The 19,460-nt window shown below is 37.8% G+C and overlaps 1 protein-coding gene across 17 annotated transcripts in view; it reads right to left on the bottom strand.

Moving 5' to 3' along the window:
* The window catches only part of ATXN2 (ataxin 2), a 129,940-nt gene that overhangs the window by 76,004 nt on the left and 34,476 nt on the right, over positions 1 to 19,460 (bottom strand). For all 17 annotated transcript variants that reach the window (XR_013831329.1, XR_013831330.1, XR_013831331.1 and 14 more), the window contains exons 3-5: positions 19,233 to 19,292; positions 18,680 to 18,751; positions 17,942 to 18,092 (exon numbers count right to left, since the gene is read on the bottom strand). Coding sequence is in view for 13 of the 17 variants with exons in the window: in XM_079942840.1 (XP_079798966.1) it covers positions 17,942 to 18,092; positions 18,680 to 18,751; positions 19,233 to 19,292 (283 nt within the window). In the remaining 4 variants the exon portion in view is untranslated. The remainder of the gene's footprint in view (positions 1 to 17,941; positions 18,093 to 18,679; positions 18,752 to 19,232; positions 19,293 to 19,460) is intronic.

Raw genomic sequence — 19,460 nt, 5'->3', positions numbered from 1 at the left:
TTTTCTTTTGTTCTTTTCTGAGATCTGACCTAAGTACCCCTTTGACCAAAGTCTGGAAAGAATCAACTGATGTGGAAAAGCAAATACCTAAGTTCTGTTCTTGTTAAAAATACAATTTACAAATTAATTTGTGTTTCTGTTCCTCTGATGGAAACCAACGGAAAAGCCTAGAATATGACTAAACGACAGGACAGACATCTTGATCAGTGCACCATTCAGCAAGTGCAAAGGATACAGGGCTTCCACAATAAACAACCATACAAATGCTTTTGATGTTACAATATACTTTATCACAAGTTTGAATAAAGTAATTGGACCGAGAAGCTCTATTTAGGCAGCACCAATCTGCACCAGCATGCATCAATAATGAAGAAACCTGATATTCTTCCTATACAAAACGAATTACAAAATTTTATAGTACTATGATAAAATGAGATAACAAAAATATTCCTGAGAGAAAAACATATCCTACTTAAATATTAAAAAGCAGTAGTTCTGGGGACTTCCCTGGCAGTCCAGTGGTTAAGACTCTGCACTTCCACTGTAGGGGGCAAGGGTTCGATCCCTGGTCCGGGAACTAAGATTCCGCATGCATGCATGTGGCGCAGCATGGCCAAAAGTAAATAAATAAATAAATATGCAATAGTTCTTATTTCCCCTACTAATAAACTCTGTTTGTGAGATGTACAAATTGGATTCCCTAGTTAAAACTTTAGGCAAAACATTTTTAAGATAAAATATTTCACCTTAGTTTTACTGGGCCCTTTATGTAACATAAAGGCACTATAATTAGTAATTTAACATCTGAAAAGCAATTTTCTTAAAACCTTAAATTAGCTAAATTAAAAGTTGAGCTGAAATTGTTCAGAAATTTTATCACTTAAAATGCTGCTGGGGGGAGGAGTCAAGATGGTGGTGTGGGAAGACACAGACTTAGCATCTCCCTACAACTAGGGCGCCTGCCGGCCGCTGGTGGGGAACTCTGACCCCCAAGAAGACAGGAGGAACCCCAGAGTAAACCAGTGGGATGTAGGGGGACCAAGGGGAGAGAAGTGGAGGCCAAACGAGATTGGTGCCCCTGAGGCCAGGGAGATCAGGAGAGGCAGGTGGGAGGGGCTCTCCAGGAAGAGCAGGAAAGAAGCAGAGGGCGATCACCTGGCCCACTCGGGCAGTGGAGCCTGCTGAGCTCTCAAGCCAGTTCCCCCCGCACAAAGCCCCATCCAGGCCACATGGGTCCTGGGGGCACAGGAGGGAGGCTGGGGAGATCAGGAGTGGCAGGTGGGAGGGGCCGTCCAGGGGGAGCAGGAGAAGGGCAGAGGGCAACTGCCCCGCCCACTGGGGGCAGGGGAACCTGCTGAGCTCCCAGGCCAGTCCCCTGCCCTCCAAGGCCCTCCCCCCACCCCCAGCCAGCCACACTGGTCCTGGGGGCATAGGAGGGAGGCCCAAGAGATCAGGAGAGGCAGGCGGCAGGGGCCCTCCCAGAACTCAGACCAGAGGAGCAGGTGAGAGGAGAGGAGGGCCTTTGCCGTGCCCACTCGAGCCCAGGAAGGCTGCTGGGCTCCCAGGTGAGGTCCCCTGCCCTGAGACCAGGGGTGGGGGGCACACCTGGGCCCCTTCTGTTCCTTCCAGCCCTGTGGGTCCTGAGCATTGGCTCTGCCCACCACCCAAACCTCACCCTTGTTTAGGCCCTGCTCTCCAGGGCCAAGGCCTTCCCCCCCTCCCTTTTTTTTTTCCTTTTCCCTTTCTCTTTTTTACTACTGCGGTACTGATGTACCTTCCGGTTGCTGATTCATCTATATTATTATTTTTACATTCTTTCTAACATCTGTTAGTTTCCTAGTCTAATTTTATTTTTTACTTTGTTATTGTTCTCTTTTTAATTCTTTTTTTTTTTTTTGCTGCCCCACATGACTTGCGGGATCTTGATTCACGAGCCTGGGTTCAGGCAGAAGCTCCTGCGGTGGAAGCTCCGAGTCCGAACCACTGGACTAACAGAGAACCTCAGACCCCAGGGAATATTCATCAGAGTGAGGTCTCACAGAGTTCCTCATCTCAGCACCAAGACCCACCTCTACCCAATAACCTACCCAGCTCTACCCAATAGTGGTGGAAGCTTCAGGCCAAACAACCAGTAAAACAGGAACACAATCCCACTCATTAAAAAAAAAAAAAAAAAAAGAGAGATGGCAAAAAAACACGTCACAGATGAAGAAGCAAGGTAAAAAACCTACAAGACCAAATAAATAAAGACGAAATAGGCAATCTACCTGAAAAAGAATTCAGAGTAATGATAGTAAAGATGATCCAGAATCTCGAAAATACAACGGAAGCACAGATTGAAAAAATACAAGAAATGTTTAACAAAGATACAGAAGAACTAAAGAACAAACAGAGGTGAACAACACAATAACTGAAATGAAAAATACACTAGAAGGAATCAATAACAGAGGCAGAAGAATGAATAAGTGAGCTGGAAGACAAAATGACAGAAATAACTGCCAAGGAGTGGAATAAGGAAAAAAGAATAAAAAGAATTGAAGACAATTGAAGACAATCTCTGAGACTTCTGGGACAACACTAAACAGACCAACATTCGAATTACAGGCGTCCCAGAAGAAGAAGAGAATAAAGGGTCTGAGAAAATATTTCAAGAGATTATAGTGGAAAACTTCCCTAACATGGGAAAGGAAATAGTCACCCAAAGTCCAGGAAGCACAGAGAGTCCCATACAGGATAAACCCTAGGAAAAACACACCAGGACACATATTAATCAAGCAAAAATTAAATTCAAAGAAAAAACATTAAAAGCAGTAAGGGAAAAACAAAAAATAACATACAAAGGAATCCCCATTAGGTTATCAGCTGATTTTTCAGTGGATACTCTGCAGGCCAGAAGGGAGTGGCAAGATATACTTAAAGTGATGAAAGAGAAAAACCTACAACCAAGATTACTCTACCCAGCAAGGATCTCATTCAGATTCGACAGAGAAGTCAAAAGCTTTTCAGACAAACAAAAGCTAAGAGAATTCAGCACCACCAAACCAGCTTTACAACAAATGCTAAAGAAACTTCTCTAAGCAGGAAACGCCAAGAGAAGGAAAAGACCCATAAAAAACAAACCCAAAACAATTGAAAAAATGGTAATAGGAACATACATATTGGTAACACTGAATGTAAACGGATTAAATGGCCCAACCAAAAGACACAGACTGGCTGAATGGATACAAAAACAAGACCCATATATATGCTGTCTACAAGAGACCCACTTCAGACATAGGGACACATACAGACTGAAAGTGAAGGGATGGAAAAGGATATTCCACGCAGATGGAAATCAAAAGAAAGCTGGAGTAGCAATACTCCTATCAGATAAAATAGACTTTAAAATAAAGACTATTACAAGAGATAAGGAGGGACACTACATAATGATCAAGGGATCAATCCAAGAAGAAGATATAACAATTACAAATGTTTATGCACCCAACACAGGAACACCTCAATACATAAGGCAAATGCTAACAGCCATGAAAGAAGAAATCGACAGTAACACAATAATAGTAGGGGACTTTAACACCCCGCTTACACCAGTGGACAGATCATCCAAACAGAAAATAAATAAGGAAACACAAGCTTTAAATGACATAACAGATCAGATAGATCTAACTGATATTTATAGAACATTCCACCCAAAAGTGGCAGAATACACTTTCTTCTCAAGTGCACACAGAACATTCTCTAGGATAGATCACATCTTGGGTCACAAAGCAAGCCTCGGAAAATTTAAGAAAACTGAAATCGTATCGAGCTTCTTTTCTGACCACAACGCTATAGGACTGTAAATCAATTACAGGAAAAAAACTGTAAAAAAACACAAATACACGGGGGCTAAGCAGTGCGCTACTAAATAACCAAGAGATCACTGAAGAAATCAAAGAAGAAATTTAAAAAATACATTGAAACAAATGACAATGAAAACATGATGACCCAAAACCTATGGGACGCAGCAAAAGCAGTTCTAAGAGGGAAGTTTATAGCAATTCAATCTCACCTCAAGAAACAAGAAAAATCTCAAATAAACAATCTATCCCTACACTTAAAAGAACTAGAGAAAGAAGAACAAAGAAAACCCAAAGTCAGTAGAAGGGAAGAAATCATAAAGATCAGAGCAGAAATAAATGAAACAGAAAACAACAGCAAAGATCAATAAAATTAAAAGCTGGTTCTTTGAGAAGATAAACAAAATTGATAAACCCTTAGCCAGACTCATCAAGAAAAAAAGGGAAAGGACACAAATAAATAAAATTAGAAATGAAAAAGGAGAAATCACAACTGACACTGAAGAAATACAATGACTATTACAAACAACTACATGCCAATAAAATGGACAACCACAAAGAAATGGACAAATTCTTGGAAAGGTACAATTTTCCAAGACTGAACCAGGAAGAATTAGAAAATATAAACAGACCTATCACAAGTAATGAAATTGAAACCGTAATTAAAAATCTTCCAACAAACCAAAGTCCAGGATCAGATGGCTTCACAGGTGAATTCAATCAAACATTTAGAGAAGAGCTAACACAGATCCTTCTCAAACCCTTCCAAAAAACTGCAGAGGGAGAAACACTCCCAAATTCATTCTACAAAGCCACCATCACCCTGATACCAAAACCAGAAAAAAAAAAAATCACAAAAAAAGAAAATTACAGACCAGTATCACTGATGAACATAGATGCAAAAATCCTGAACAAAATATTAGCAAACAGAATCCAACAGCACTTTAAAAGGATCATACACCATGATCAAGTGGGATTTATCCCAGGGATGCAAGGATTCTTCATATATGCAAATCAATCAATGTGATACACCACATTAATAAATTAAGGAATAAAACCCATATGATCATCTTAATAGATGCAGAAAAAGCTTTTGAACAAAATTCAACACCCATTTATGATAAAGACTCTCCAGAAAATGGGCATAGAGGGAAACTACCTCAACATAATAAAGACCATATATGACAAACCCACAGCAAGCATCATACTCAATGGTGAAAAACTGAAAGCATTTCCACTAGGATCAGGAATAAGACAAGGATGTCCACTCTCGCCACTCTTTTTTCTTTTTTAATTAATTAATTAATTTATTTTTGGCTGCGTTGGGTCTTCATTGCTGCGCGCGGGCTTTCTCTAGTTGCAGCGAGTGAGGGCTACTCTTCATTGCAGTGTGCAGGCTTCTCTTGCTGTGGAGCACGGGCTCTAGGCACACGGGCTTCAGCAGTTGCGGCATGTGGGCTCAGTTGCTCCGCAGCATGTGGGATCCTCCGGGACCAGGGCTCAAACCTGTGTCCCCTGCACTGGCAGGCGGATTCCCATCCACTGCGCCATCAGGGAAGTCCCTCGCCACTCTTTTTCAACATAGTTTTGGAAGCCCTAGCCATGGCAGTCAAGAGAAAAATAAATAGAAGGAATACAAATTGGAAAAGAAGAAGTAAAACTGTCACTATTTGCTGATGACATGATACTATACATAGAAAATCCTAAAGATGCCACCAGAAAACTATTAGATTTGATCACTGAATTTGGTAAGGTTGCAGGATACAAAATTAATGCACAGAAATCTCTGGCATTCCTATACACCAACAATGAAAAATCAGCAAGAGAAATTAAGGAAACACTCCCATTTACCACTGCAACAAAAAGAATAAAATACTTAGGAATAAACCTGCCTAAGGCGGCGAAAGACTTGTACTCAGAAAACTATAAAACACTGATGAAAGAAGTCAAAAATGACATAAACAGATGGAGAAATGTACCATGCTCTTGGATTGGAAGAAATCAATATTGCGAAAATGACTATACTGCCCAAAGCAATCTACAGATTCACTGCAATCCCTATCATACTACCAACGGCATTCTTCACAGAATTAGAACAAAAAAATCTTACAATTCGTATGGAAACACAAAAGACCCCAAATAGCCAAAGCAATCTTGAGGGGAAAAAAAAAAAAACGGAGGTATCAGGCTCCCCGACTGTAAACTATACCACAAAGCTACAGTAATCAAGACAGTATGGTACTAGCACAAAAAGAGAAATATAGATCAATGGTACAGGGTAGAATGCCCAGAGATAAAACCCATGCACATATGGGCACCTAATTTATGACAAAGGAGGCAAGAACATACAATGGAGAAAAGACAGCCTCTTCAATAAGTGGTGCTGGGAAAACTGGACGGCTACATGTAAAAGAATGAAATTAGAACACTCCTTAACACCATACACAAAAATAAACTCCAAATGGATTAAAGACTTAAATGTAAGACAAGACACTCTTTGACATAAAAAAGTTTCCTATAAAACTTTTAGAGGAAAACATAGGAAAGACACTCTTTGACATAAACCACAGCAAGATCTTTTCTGACCCACCTCTTAGAATAACAGAAATAAAAACAAAAATAAACAAACAGGACTTAATTAAACTTAAAAGCTTTTGCACAGCAAAGGAAACCACAAACAAGACCAAAAGACAACCCTCAGAATGGGAGAAAATATTTGCAAATGAAACAACAGACAAAGGATCAATCTCCAAAATACACAAACAGTTCATGGAGTTCAATATCAAAAAAACAAACTATCCAGTTAAAACAATGGGCAGAAGACCTAAATAGACTTTTCACTAAGGAAGACATACAGATGGCCAAGAGGTACATGAAGAGATGCTCAACATCACTAATTATTAGAAAAATGCAAATCAAAACTACAATGAGGTATCACCTCACACTGGTCAGAATGGCCATTATCAAAAAAGATAGAAACAATAAATGCTGGAAAGGATGTGGTGAAAAGGGAACCCTCCTACACTGTTGGTGGGAACGTAAATTGATACAACCACTATGGAAAACACTATGGAGGTTCCTTAAAAAACTTAAAATAGAACTACCATATGACTCAGCAATCCCACTACTGGACAATACCCTGAGAAAACCATAATTCAAAAAGAGAAAAAGCCACGGTCGGGTGGGGATGGTGGTGTGCTGAACTGGGCGATTGGGATTGACATGTATACACTGATGTGTATAAAATTGATGACTAATAAGAACCTGCATATAAAAAAACAAACAAACCAAAAAACAACCAATACTAAACTTTCTTTGGTTTATTTGTATGGAAATATGTTAATATAAGTGTTTCAGACATTACATGAAATTCCTAAAAATCTTTTATGTTCTGGTATAATGTTATAAGTCATAATTCTAGTTATTACTTTAAAATGTATATCTCAGAAATAACTAAATTTCCTTGTCAATTGCATTATTATGAACTTTCATCAAATCTTTAACCATGGTCATTTTTAAGTCTTTTGTCATTTACAGACAGTTCTGGGTGTACTCTGATGCTTTTGCAAAAATGTTCCTATAAAAGGGTTTCATCTTCAAGGAATTCATGGAAAAGACTCTGACAAGTACAGGTTTCTGGTAACTGACTATACTGCTGAACTGAATGAATAAGCATTTTCAGAACTCTAATGGAAAACTAATGAATTCATAAAAGTGCTAACAAAAGATCAAGATGAAAAAAAATTAATTACATGGGACTGAGTGAACTGATGAGGATGATTATAGTATTTGTGACTTTGTTTGAATAATAATAATAAAAAAATCCCGCAAGGACTCAGAGGCAAAATATATACAAATCAATTTTCACTGCAAAGTAAAGGAGCTGTTACAGTGGAGGATTACTGGACTGAATATCAATATTATGACATAGTACGAGTGTGTTTCATGTTTGGTAATTGCAATCATTGTTGCTTTTGTTGTGGTCATCCATTTAAAATGCTTGGTGTCAGTTTATTTATATCTTGTAAAAATAAGATACAGTGTGTGTGTGTGTGTGTGTGTGTGTGTGTGTGTGTGTGTGAGAGAGAAAAAAACAAAAAACAAAAAGAGACATGCACCACAATGTTCACTGCAGCACTATTTACAATAGCCAGGACATGGAACCAACCTAATTGTCCATCGACAGATGAATGAATAAAGAAGATGTGGCACATATATACAATGGAATATTACTCAGCCATAAAAAGGAACAAAACTGAGTTATCTGTAGTGAGGTGAATGGACCTAGAGTCTGTCATACAGAATGAAGTAAGTCAGAAAGAGAAAAACAAATACCGTATGCTAACGCATATATATGGAATCTAAAAAAAAAGGGTACTAATGAACCTAGTTGCAGGGCAGGAATAAAGAGGTAGACATAGAGAATGGACTTGAGGACATGGGGTGGGAGGGTGAAGCCAGAGTAGCACAGACGTATATACACTACCGAATGTAAAATAGTTGGCTGGTGGGAAGCAGCAGCATAGAACAGGGAGATCGGCTTGGTGCTTTGCAATGATTTAAGGGGTGGGATAGGGAGGATGGGAGGGAGGCTCAAGAGGGAGGGGATATGGGGACATGTGTATGCATATGGCTGATTTGCTTTGTTGTGCAACAGAAACTAACACAGTATTGTGAAGCAATTATACTCCAATATAGATGTATTAATAAATAAATAAAATAAAATAAAATAATTGAAAATATCTTAAAAAAATGCTGCTATATTTGACTTAAAAAATCAACCAAGTACCAGGGAAAAAAATTTAAACCCACAAACCAGATTCCTTTGAAAAATGTGAATGAAGATCAGTAGTCAAGATTCCACAGGATCAAATGCACAACCAATTCTACAGCAAAGCCAGATTAATGTAACACAGAAGAACAAGAGAAAAATCGAAGTCCACTTCGCGAGGCCTGCTGTATTTAAAAAACAAGGTGATAGATGCCACAGAACATTAGATTTCTAATTCCTACATTATCTCCAAAATAGGTCAGGCAAAATTCTAACAAAAACCTCAATAGAAAGATACACTTTGTAGAGTGGTATCCGGAGGTGAACATTCTGTTTTCAGCTTCTCCATTAGGCTCCTGGTTCAGAACCCCATTTTGAGGCGGGAGGAGGAGCCTTTAGCCTATGCCATCCGAAAGAATGAAATAGTCTAATTTTGTTTGAGGGTTTTTTTAAATAAAAGGTACTGTTTTCAAGTCAAAAGTTAAGGGAAGACACAGAAGGGAAAGGGGAAAGAAAGTGATTTTATAGAAGATTTAGGGCAAAAAAATCCAAGGTAAATTCAGAAATATTCAGGAATCAGAAAACAGAATGTGGGAAGTGTCTTCCAATACTATTAGCCAATACAGTAGTCTTTTTACAACAACTCTTAAACTTATAGCAAAAGTGTTTGGCAATAGGTTAAGAAAAAGTCAGTAGACAAAATTAATTCCAATCCTTAAACAGCTATACAAACACCATTCTGTTTCCTCTGCAGATATATAAAACATTTTACAGATTCAGACTGTTGTTCTGGAGTATAAATTAGAAGACCAACTGTTCAAGTGCACATTCTCACTTAAAACTATTTGCCAGGTCTGATCAGAAATTAAGGTGGAGACAATTTATCCACACTCCTTTATTGCCCTGCTGTATTACTAGTTTTTTAATATATCTGGCGTTCATAAGACTCTATTGAGACTCTGCAGAGCAAGAGAAAAAATAAAACTAAAACCAGACAGTAACTGGGTGTACTTGCATTAGACAATACTACCAAGTAAACTGTCTTCCTGAAAATGTCCTGGACTTGTCTGAATTACCTACTAGGGAGTTCAGGAATGCTACCTTTTTTATTGGCACAAAAACAGACATATAGATCAATGGAACAGTATAGAGAGCCCAGAAATAAACCCACACATCTACTGTCAATTAATCTTCAACAAAGGAGGCAAGAATATACAATCGAGAAAAGAGAGTCTCCTCAGCAAGCGGTACTGGGAAAGCTGGACAGCTGCATGTAAATCAGTGAAGTTAGAACACTCCCTCACACCATACACAAAAATAAACTCAAAATGGCTCATAGACTTAAATACAAGACATGACACCATAAAACTCCTAGAAGAGAACACAGGCAAAACATTCTCTGACATAAATTGTAGCAATGTTTTCTTAGGTCAGTCTCCCAAGGCAATAAATAAAAGCAAAAATAAACAAACGGAACCTCATCAAACCTATAAGCTTTTGCACAGCAAAGGAAACCATAAACAAAACGAAAAGACAACCCACAGAATTGGAGAAAATATTTGCAAGTGATGAGACCGACAAAGGCTTAATTTCCAAAATATACAAACAGCTCATACAACTCAATATCAAAAAAACAAACAACCCAATCAAAAAATGGGCAGAAGACCTAAACAGACATTTCCCCAAAGAAGACATACAGATGGCCAACAGCATATGAAAATATGCTGAACATCACTAATTATTAGAGAAATGCAAATCAAAACTACCACTTCACACTGGTCAGAATGGCCATCATCAAAAAGTCTGCAAATAATAAATGCTGGAGAGGGTATGGAGAAAAGGGAACTCTCCTATACTGTTGATGGGAATGTAAGCTGGTGCAGCCAGTATGGAGAACAGTATGGAGGTTCCTTGAAAAACTAAAAATAGAAAAGTTATAAACATGAAGAATATAGCAGATAATTTCTGTATGCTCTAAAAACATATAGAGATAAAATTTTAATAAATGAAACCATATATTTTAATAAACATGCAATACTTCCCTATTATGTAGGGAAACTACTACTGCTTAGGTTTCCATCACCTGTTCAACCATACCTGTTTAATTTTTTAAATCTCAGTAAACTCTGTGCCACCTCCATACTGGCCTCAGTAAATGCTGATGGATCTCCATTTACTGTTTGGCCCTGACATGGACATACATCCTTCTCTAACTAGCCCACAGCAAGGCTGAGGTAGTAAACTTTCTAACAGTACAGTTTTAACAGAAGACTATTAGAACATGGACTTACTTAGAAAAGCTACTCCCAAAGCCCACAGGCCCAAGACAACCCCCTGACAGGGCTTTCCTGCTCAGCTTCCTGGACAGACGCCAGCCACAAGACCACCTGCCTATCTATCACCCCACCTGCCTACCTACCACAGGGCCTATCCTACCTCCTGCCCAAAGGGCAGGCTGTCGATCCCAATCACTTCTCCAGCTTTAGAGCTGCCTGCCTGTCCAATGTTAGCACCCCCTGCCCATCTATAGAACCTACTGCACTCCTTGCTCCAAGAATGTGCCTACTCAGCTGCAAGGCTGTGGCCAGCCCCACCATACTAGAGCACCACCCATGAATGAATCTGGAACACAGAATTTAAGGATTCTCAGGCCACATCCTGCTCTGGGATCTGCCTCTTCCTTAGCGACTGACATGGCACTCCTAATGTCATGCCCTTCAGAAAAGATCCCTCTTTGTTACTCATAGGACCCCACCCTATCAGACATACAGGATGACCACATGAAAACAAAACAGTGCAACACCAGAATAAAATAAACTGTACAGTTTTATTTCTCACTGCTCTCTAATCACACATTCACAACCCGACTTCCTCCAACTACTACAACATACACAATTTTTCATGTCTCTGAACTCCATATGGGATTCAATGCCACCAATTTCAACTTTCCATTTTCCTGAATTCTTTCACATGCTTTGGTATCTCCAACTCTGAAAATGCCTACAGCAGAGCTTCTTAACATGGAGTACATGAACTCCCTAGGAAACAGTGAACACCACAGAATTAAATTAGAAGTCTCTGCGTATGTGTTTTGTGTAGGGTGAGGGTATACAGTATCCCTAAGTTCTCAAAAGGGACCCAAAATATATTAGGTCTTCAATTTCTCTGTACTGTCTATAGCAATTAGCATAGCAATGAATACATTACAGAGCTCAGTAAGTATTTGCTGCCTGGCTGTAGACATAAGACCACTTATGGCTTTCTTGTTCTTCGCATGAAACTGCTTCTTTAAAAGTATATGGGGCTTCCCTGGTGGCGCAGTGGTTAAGAATCTGCCTGCCAATGCAGGGGACACGGGTTCAAGCCCTGCTCTGGGAAGATCCCACATGCCGCGGAGCAACTAAGCCCGTGTGCCACAACTACTGAGCCTGTGCGTCTAGAGCCCGTGCTCCACAACAAGAGAAGCCACGACAATGAGAAGCCCGCACACCGTGATGAAGAGTAGCCCCCGCTCGCCGCAACTAGAGAAAGCCTGCGCACAGAAACGAAGACCCAACACAGCCATAAATAAATAAATAAATATATTTAAAAAAAAAGTATATGAAGGCCCTAATTTCACACATTCAAAAGACATTTATTGGGACTTCCCTGGTGGCGCAGTGGATAAAAATCCGCCTGCCAATGCAGGGGACACGCGTTCAATCCCTGGTCCAGGAAGATCCCACATGCTGCGGAGTAACTAAGCCCGTGCACCATTAACTATAGAAGCCCATGTGCCATGACTACTGAAGCCTGCACACCTAGAGCCCGTGCTCCACAACAAGAGAAGCCACCGCAATGAGAAGCCCGTACAGAGCAACAAAGAGTAGCTCCCTCTCGCCACAACCGGAGAAAGCCTGCAAGCAGCAACAAAGACCCAACTCAGCACCCCCCCCCAAAAAAAAACATTTATACTGAGAGCATATTGTGTGACAAAACACCATACTAGGCTCCAAGGATGAAAAAAATACAGTATACATACACACAGAACTCATAATGGGGGAGACAGAAACATCTAATTATAATACGACATGGTATAAGGGCAATGATGGAGAGATGCTGGAGAGGAGGCTTCTATGTGATAGCCGATATTATGAGAGTATATAAGCGACTGACATGTGGGTAAGAGCAGTGGGCAAAGAAAGAAAGGGAGTTCCCTGGTGGTCTAGTAGTTAGGATTTGGCACTTTCACTACCATGGCCCGGGTTTAATCCCTAGTCAGGGAACTAAGATCCTGCAAGCTGCAAGGTGTGGCAAAAATAAAAAAATTAAATTAAAAAAGAAAGAAGGAAAGAAAGAAAATAAATAAATAAAGTTGTTAAAGAGACTAAACCTTAAAAGCTCGTGTCAGGGAATTCCCTGGTGGTGCACTGGTTAGGACTCTGCTCTTCCACTGCAGGGGGCACAGGTTTGATCCCTGGTCGGGGAGCTAAGATCCCGCCATGTCGCGCAACATGGCCAAAACAAACAAACAAAAGAGGGGTGGGAAAAAGTGAGAGAGAGACACTCAAGCAAATAATTACAATTTAAAAAATTGTTATTATTAAAAAAAAAAGTTCATGTCATAAGAAAAGAAAGAAAAAAAGAAACCCTAGGGGAACACAAACACATTGAAGGGCAGTGTGACAGAAATGAAGCCCAAGAATAAAGCAGGAAAGAACTGATTAATAAGACCCATGAAAAACAGAGGAGCAGCTTCTGAAGGAGGGTGAAATCAACAGTGTCAAATGCAGCAGTAAAGACTGAAACAGTCCAAAAGATCTAGCAACTAGAGGTTACTGGTAACCTCAGAAGTTTCCAAGTTGTAAGCATAAAAGGCAGACTACTCCTCATGGGAGGAGTCAGTAGAAAATGCGAGTTAAGAAATTTGGATAAGAAAGGAATACAGAACAGTAGTTAGAAGAATTCAAGATAAAAAGGGATCCTTTTTAGGATGAGAAGGACTTGAACCAGTTGTCAGGCTAAAGGGAAAGAGTAAGTGGAAAGGAAGAGGTTGAAGAGTCTGGACACAGAGACGTGACATAAAAGAGCAAGAACGCAGGAATGGTAAAATGGACAGAGTCAAGGGCATGACTGGAGAAGCTGGTATTAAACAGGAAGTGAGATATCTCCTCTACTAAAGCCAAAGGAAAGAGAACAGTGATGGCAAGGGGGAAGATAAATCTGTAGATGGGGGAGGGGACAGCTGATTATAGAGAGCATTCCCAATAACCAATTTTCTCATGTATGGTTTTTCACTTACTGTGACAAAGGAGCTGGCAAGCAAAAGTGAGTCTTAAGACTAAATCTAACTTGAAATAAGGAATTAGATGAAATTACACTGTACTAGATGAATCTAGAGTCAAAGGATGAGTGTTGAGACAAAATATGTTCTGTGTTATTTCACTAAAGCTGGTACAATATGTATTTTTGAACAACCATAACAGCTGAAATGCAGTAGGGAAAATAATCTAGGTCTAGACTTGGCAAACTTTTCCTATAAAGGGCCAGATGGTAAACATTTTTTGGCTTTGAAAGCCATATAGTCTCTATTACAACTATTCAACTCTATGGCTGTAGCATTAAAGCAGCCACAGACAATGCATAAATGAATGGGCATAACTGTGTTTCAATAAAACTTTATTTATTGATGAGTCGATTTGGTCCACAGGCTTTAAGTCTGCTGATCCCTGTTCTACAGGCTGAGAATAGTACAAAGGAAATGAAGCAGAAGAAGCATGAGAGAGAATGGGATAAGGAAGTACAAAAGAAGAGAAGCCACAGAACTAAAATACAGTTGAGTTGGGGTATTAAATCAAAGAGCAACATATGAATAAAGGAGCAATAGGAAGAGCAGAAAGAGAATAAAGGAAAAAAGGAGATGAGAAAGGGATGTTGGAAAGAGACAGAAAACCAAGTAAAAATCGAGTAGCAACAATATGCCAATTCCAAGGTAGACAGATACAAAGGCAGCTGAATGCCATAAAAAAAAGATGGCAAAATGAAAAGGGGAAAATGAGAGCATCCCAGATCTGTCTGCACTGGAATTCAAATAAAAGATAAAACACACACTAATTTTCCAGTGATAATCTGATGGTCTCTTCTAATTACACATGTGCAAAATGAACCCACGGCTTGCAAGATGTAAAGCTACTTTTCACTTTGCCCATAAATCAAACTGGTATGTGTACAACATTCAAGAGGTCAGATGAAACTTATTCACCATATCCTAAGATATCAATTATTTCTAGGCCTATTATTCATTTGCGTATGTATATGAATGACTTTTAAACCTTATTAAAATCAGTGAAGTTAGCATTAAAAACTTAAAAACCACATTGACCTTACTAACTCTAAGCAGTTTTCCCCAAAAGAAAGCCAAACATTTAAAAAGGAAAAGAATTTTTGAACAATATAATAATCTGCATATTTATTCTGCATGAGAATTTTGTTTTTTACTTTTGGCTTTATTTGTGGGGAAATCCTTTAAGGTAAATCCAGATTAATTCTGAACCAGCTCAGCTAAACAATAAATTAGACCACATAATTTATGTCACTATAGGACAATGTTTAAGAGCATGACTTGGGGTTAGACAGCATTTGGGTTTGTGTCCTCACTTTATCAAGTTAATTAATCATGTCTCAGTTCCCTCACCTACAACATGTGGATAATAATCACACCCATTTCAGAAAGAAGGTGTGATGATTAAATGAAAAAATGCACATAAAATGCTTAGCACAGACTCCAACACATAGAATAGGCACTTGATTTTAGTTACGTATGATCAACTTAAGATGTTGACAGTACTATTACAGAACAGAATTATAAGATAAAAGCTCAGAAAGGAAACAAATTTCCCTCTTCTTTTAGGAAGCTACGATGTAATATTAGTTTTTTTGTTCTTATCACTCATTCACTTCCATTAATCCTTAAAAAAAAAGCCCTCAATCCATCTACCCATTTAAAACATAGCAAAGTGGTATCAAACTGATACCAGTGGGGACTATTCAAGATAATCTACAATTCTGAGACAGAAAGGGCACTGTGAGGTAAGGAAAGAAAGTACAAATCCTCATGACCTCCAGAACAGAGCCATTCCTAGGATCTTATCATATGAAACTCACGGCTCACATGCCTGACTACACCTCAGAATCAAATACTCAGACCCTCACCCAGGCTAATTACAATGAAATCAGAATCTCCAAAAGTGAGAACTAGGCAATTTTTAAAACCCATGGAGACTAAAATGTGAAACCAGCACTAAGAATCACTAGTTAAATCCTACCTTCCTTTACTCAAGGAGACTAGAAATATGAGTATGTGTTTAACACAAAATAATATAAATCTAAAAGCAGTACTAAGTGCCTTAATTTTCACAATAAATTATGCCAATTAATTACTCTAAAAAATTTTTCTCTATAGTATTTCCAAACTAATACTTTTATAAAGGCAACTTCTGCCAGGATAGTGTTAAGAATCAGGATTAAGAGAACTGAAATCCTAAACACATGACTTAATACTATTTTCAGGATACTATGCACTGGACAGAATTGTATAATTCACTAAACCACTACAGTCTTTAAATAAAATACCTGAAATTACTCCACTACTAGATGTCCTCATCAAAAAAACTATTTATGTACATAGTAAAATACATCCATCCCCTTACGAGTGTACTGAACACTGTCAAAGCTGTTGCTCTGATTTGCATTTTCTTGGCTTTCTACAATAAACATACATTACCTGAGAAATAAAGATATAATAAAATAATAAAATAAAGTAAAAATTTAAAGACATTAATTTTTAATGGGATCAATGAATGGGATGGATACCATACATGTCTTCAAGCAATATTTACCTTTCCAAACTTGGGAAATGCCAATTACCTTTAAGAACAAAAACCAAAGCATACTGTGAATGGCTTTTAGCTAAATGGCCTGGTACCCAATAGACCAGGGAACATCTGTTGCTGTTGTTGCCAATACTTTTTCCAGAGTGCTAAGTGATAAATTCAACTAAAATTTTATTTTTCCTTTTGACTTATGATCCAAGTCACTTTTTAAATTTAAAACAGTGAAATACTTCAATAGTATAAGTATAAATATAAATAATTTTGTGCTCCTGGACATAAACATAATCAACTCCAAAGGCAGTCGCTAAAAACAGACTTGTTTCCTTGTACAGGCCACTGAAGGACTCTTAGACAAAGAGTTGTGAATCAAAGACACAGACATTTAGGAAAACACAAGATCAAAACACAGTGCTTTCATCAGCAATGCAAAAGCAGCTACAGAGTATCTAGCCTGGCCAGCTTCTGAAAAAGCAATCTAACTAAAGGTGAAACCTTATTAAGAGGTCCAAGAGAAAGACTTTAACTTTCTGGAGGCTTGTAATTTCTAAATAACAGCATAATCAGTGCAACAATGAAAACAACTGTTGGTATAGACTGAATAATGAAAATCAAGAACTGCTGTTATAATTTGCAACAGAAATGACTACAGAATTTGAACCCCACCCCAAAAAAAATCATTTGAGAATTTTAGAACCAATTTCAAAATTGCTCAGGAGAGCCTTTCAATGTGTTATTGAACACTCAATACTGCAGAGTATGTTCTCCAAATGAGTAACAGCAATTCCCATATCTTCCTCCTCAACAGACACCTGAAACAGACTAAATTTTAACATAACTGCATCACCGCTTTTATATTCTTAAAACATAGTCCCATACTCTGAATGTTTCTTCCAGTATACATGTTCTACTTCTTTACGTTTTTCAACTTCATTAGACAATCATTTTCTATCCATAGCTCTCTGCCTTTCTCCCTTAGCCCTGTGCTTTGATTTCTTTACAAGTTAGAAAACTATTTACAGAACAATAAGCATAGTAAAACTGTAAGTATTATTTATAAACATTATAAAACTAAAAACATATAAGCTAAAACACTAAGTCAAATGGGACAAGAAATTTTTAGTTGAGTATAATCAGTAGCATTCTTGATCATACAACTTTAGAAAATTCTTTACAAACTATTTTTTAATAGAATACAAACTCTCATTATTCATCCTACCAAAAGTACCAAGGAATCTTCCCCCGAGGTTTTAAATATTTTCCAGCAAAAGTGCATTAAAATTTCCATTTCTCTTAATCAAAAAAGTCCATTAAAATTTCCATTTGTCTTAATCAAAAAAGTTCTTATTTCTTGAAAAAAAAAAAAGAAAGAAAGAAAAAAGAAAAGTCTGTATGATTAGTGCAGAGAGTCTTTGCCTGAATATATCTAATAAACCATGAAGCATATTTAGGAAATCAAAACTCACCTCTTCTTGCATAACTGGAGTCCATATCTTTAAACTGTACCACAACAAAATCTGAACACTTGAACAAAATACTCTCCATTATTTCTTCACGTTTTGGCCCCGAACTGGATTCTGTACTTTTCTCATGCGCAGCATCAAGTACCAAATCACACTAGGAAGAATAACATAAGTAAATATTCAAAACATTTATAAAATAAAATCTGACAAGAATACTTTAGCACATCAAGGTACTATTTCTTATATGCCTTTGGTAAAAAATTATCTCAAGACATCCTTATAATCATACCTTTTTCTCAGAAATATGATCTACTATCTATTCCAATATTCAAAAATCCTCTCATCTAAAAGTTGGTCTTTACTACCATGGTCTGTCTTAAGCACAATAGTGGTAAAGAGGAAAACAATGAAACGCCAGACCACTCTTCTAGTCCATAATACTTGCAAAGGCAAAAATATTTTAATAAGCACAAAGAGCAAGAAGTCTTTTTGAATACACAAACCCGTCTATAAAGTAATCAGTACTTGAAACTGAAGAGCGAAATCATTCAAAGTGGTTTTAAACAGCGCATTAAAAGTAAAGTACTATGCATGAAAATGTGACAAACATACCTGCCTCACAACTATAAATTGCTAAATCAGAAACTAATAAACACTACAAGGAAGTCATACAAACATATACAGTAGTTGATGATTCAAGGGGGTTTACATTTAAAAAAAAGAAAAAAAGTTAAAAATTACCTTAGGACTGTATGTTTTAAAAACTCCTTCATATATACCTCCGTTTTTCACTTGTACTTCACATTTGGATCCCTAAAAACATACAATTAATTTATCAAAGAAACACTGTGCTATGAAGTCATGGGGGATAACTGCTTTCATTTTACTTTTTAATAGCTTCATTCAACATATTACGTAACCACTGACAGAATAAAAAATTTTAAAACATTAACAATACACCAAATTCTCAAAATTCTTCAGGAGGCCTTGCTCAGAGTCTGCAGTATAAGTTTAAATAGTGAAATTTAGTATTTTTGACTCCCGTTTTATTAAGCGACAAAATAATGCAGTAAGGACAATCAACTAGCAACATTATTTCGTACACAGCAGGGTTAACAAGAACACTTTTATAGTGAGTTGCAATGGCTTGAATAGAGTTCTCATCTGTTTTCTAGTCATCCTGATTAAACATGACCTAAGAAATGTTACTTTGAGAATCATTCACATTTTAACTTCATGAAATTATTTTATTCCACTCACAAGGCAGTTTCTCCCCAATACTCTGATAACTTACAACAACTGATGTAAGTATATGAACCATCCTCATATTTGCATAGATTCCATCAAAAGAAATCTGGAATATTAAGAAAAAACATTATTGGCACTCATTATTTATCTCTGTATATATATTAAAGTTAGCACTTCTTTTGTTACAAAATATTTAGTTAGGTTTATAATATCTTACAGTCATTAAAGGGAGATTTGGTTTACTACAATCTTTTGCCTCCTTATGGAGTGTAAG

This window comes from Stenella coeruleoalba (assembly GCF_951394435.1).
Source record: "Stenella coeruleoalba genome assembly, chromosome: 14".
Lineage (NCBI taxonomy): Eukaryota > Metazoa > Chordata > Mammalia > Artiodactyla > Delphinidae > Stenella > Stenella coeruleoalba.
Note: the sequence above shows the minus strand (reverse complement) of the source record. Positions and strands in the feature narration are given on the sequence as shown.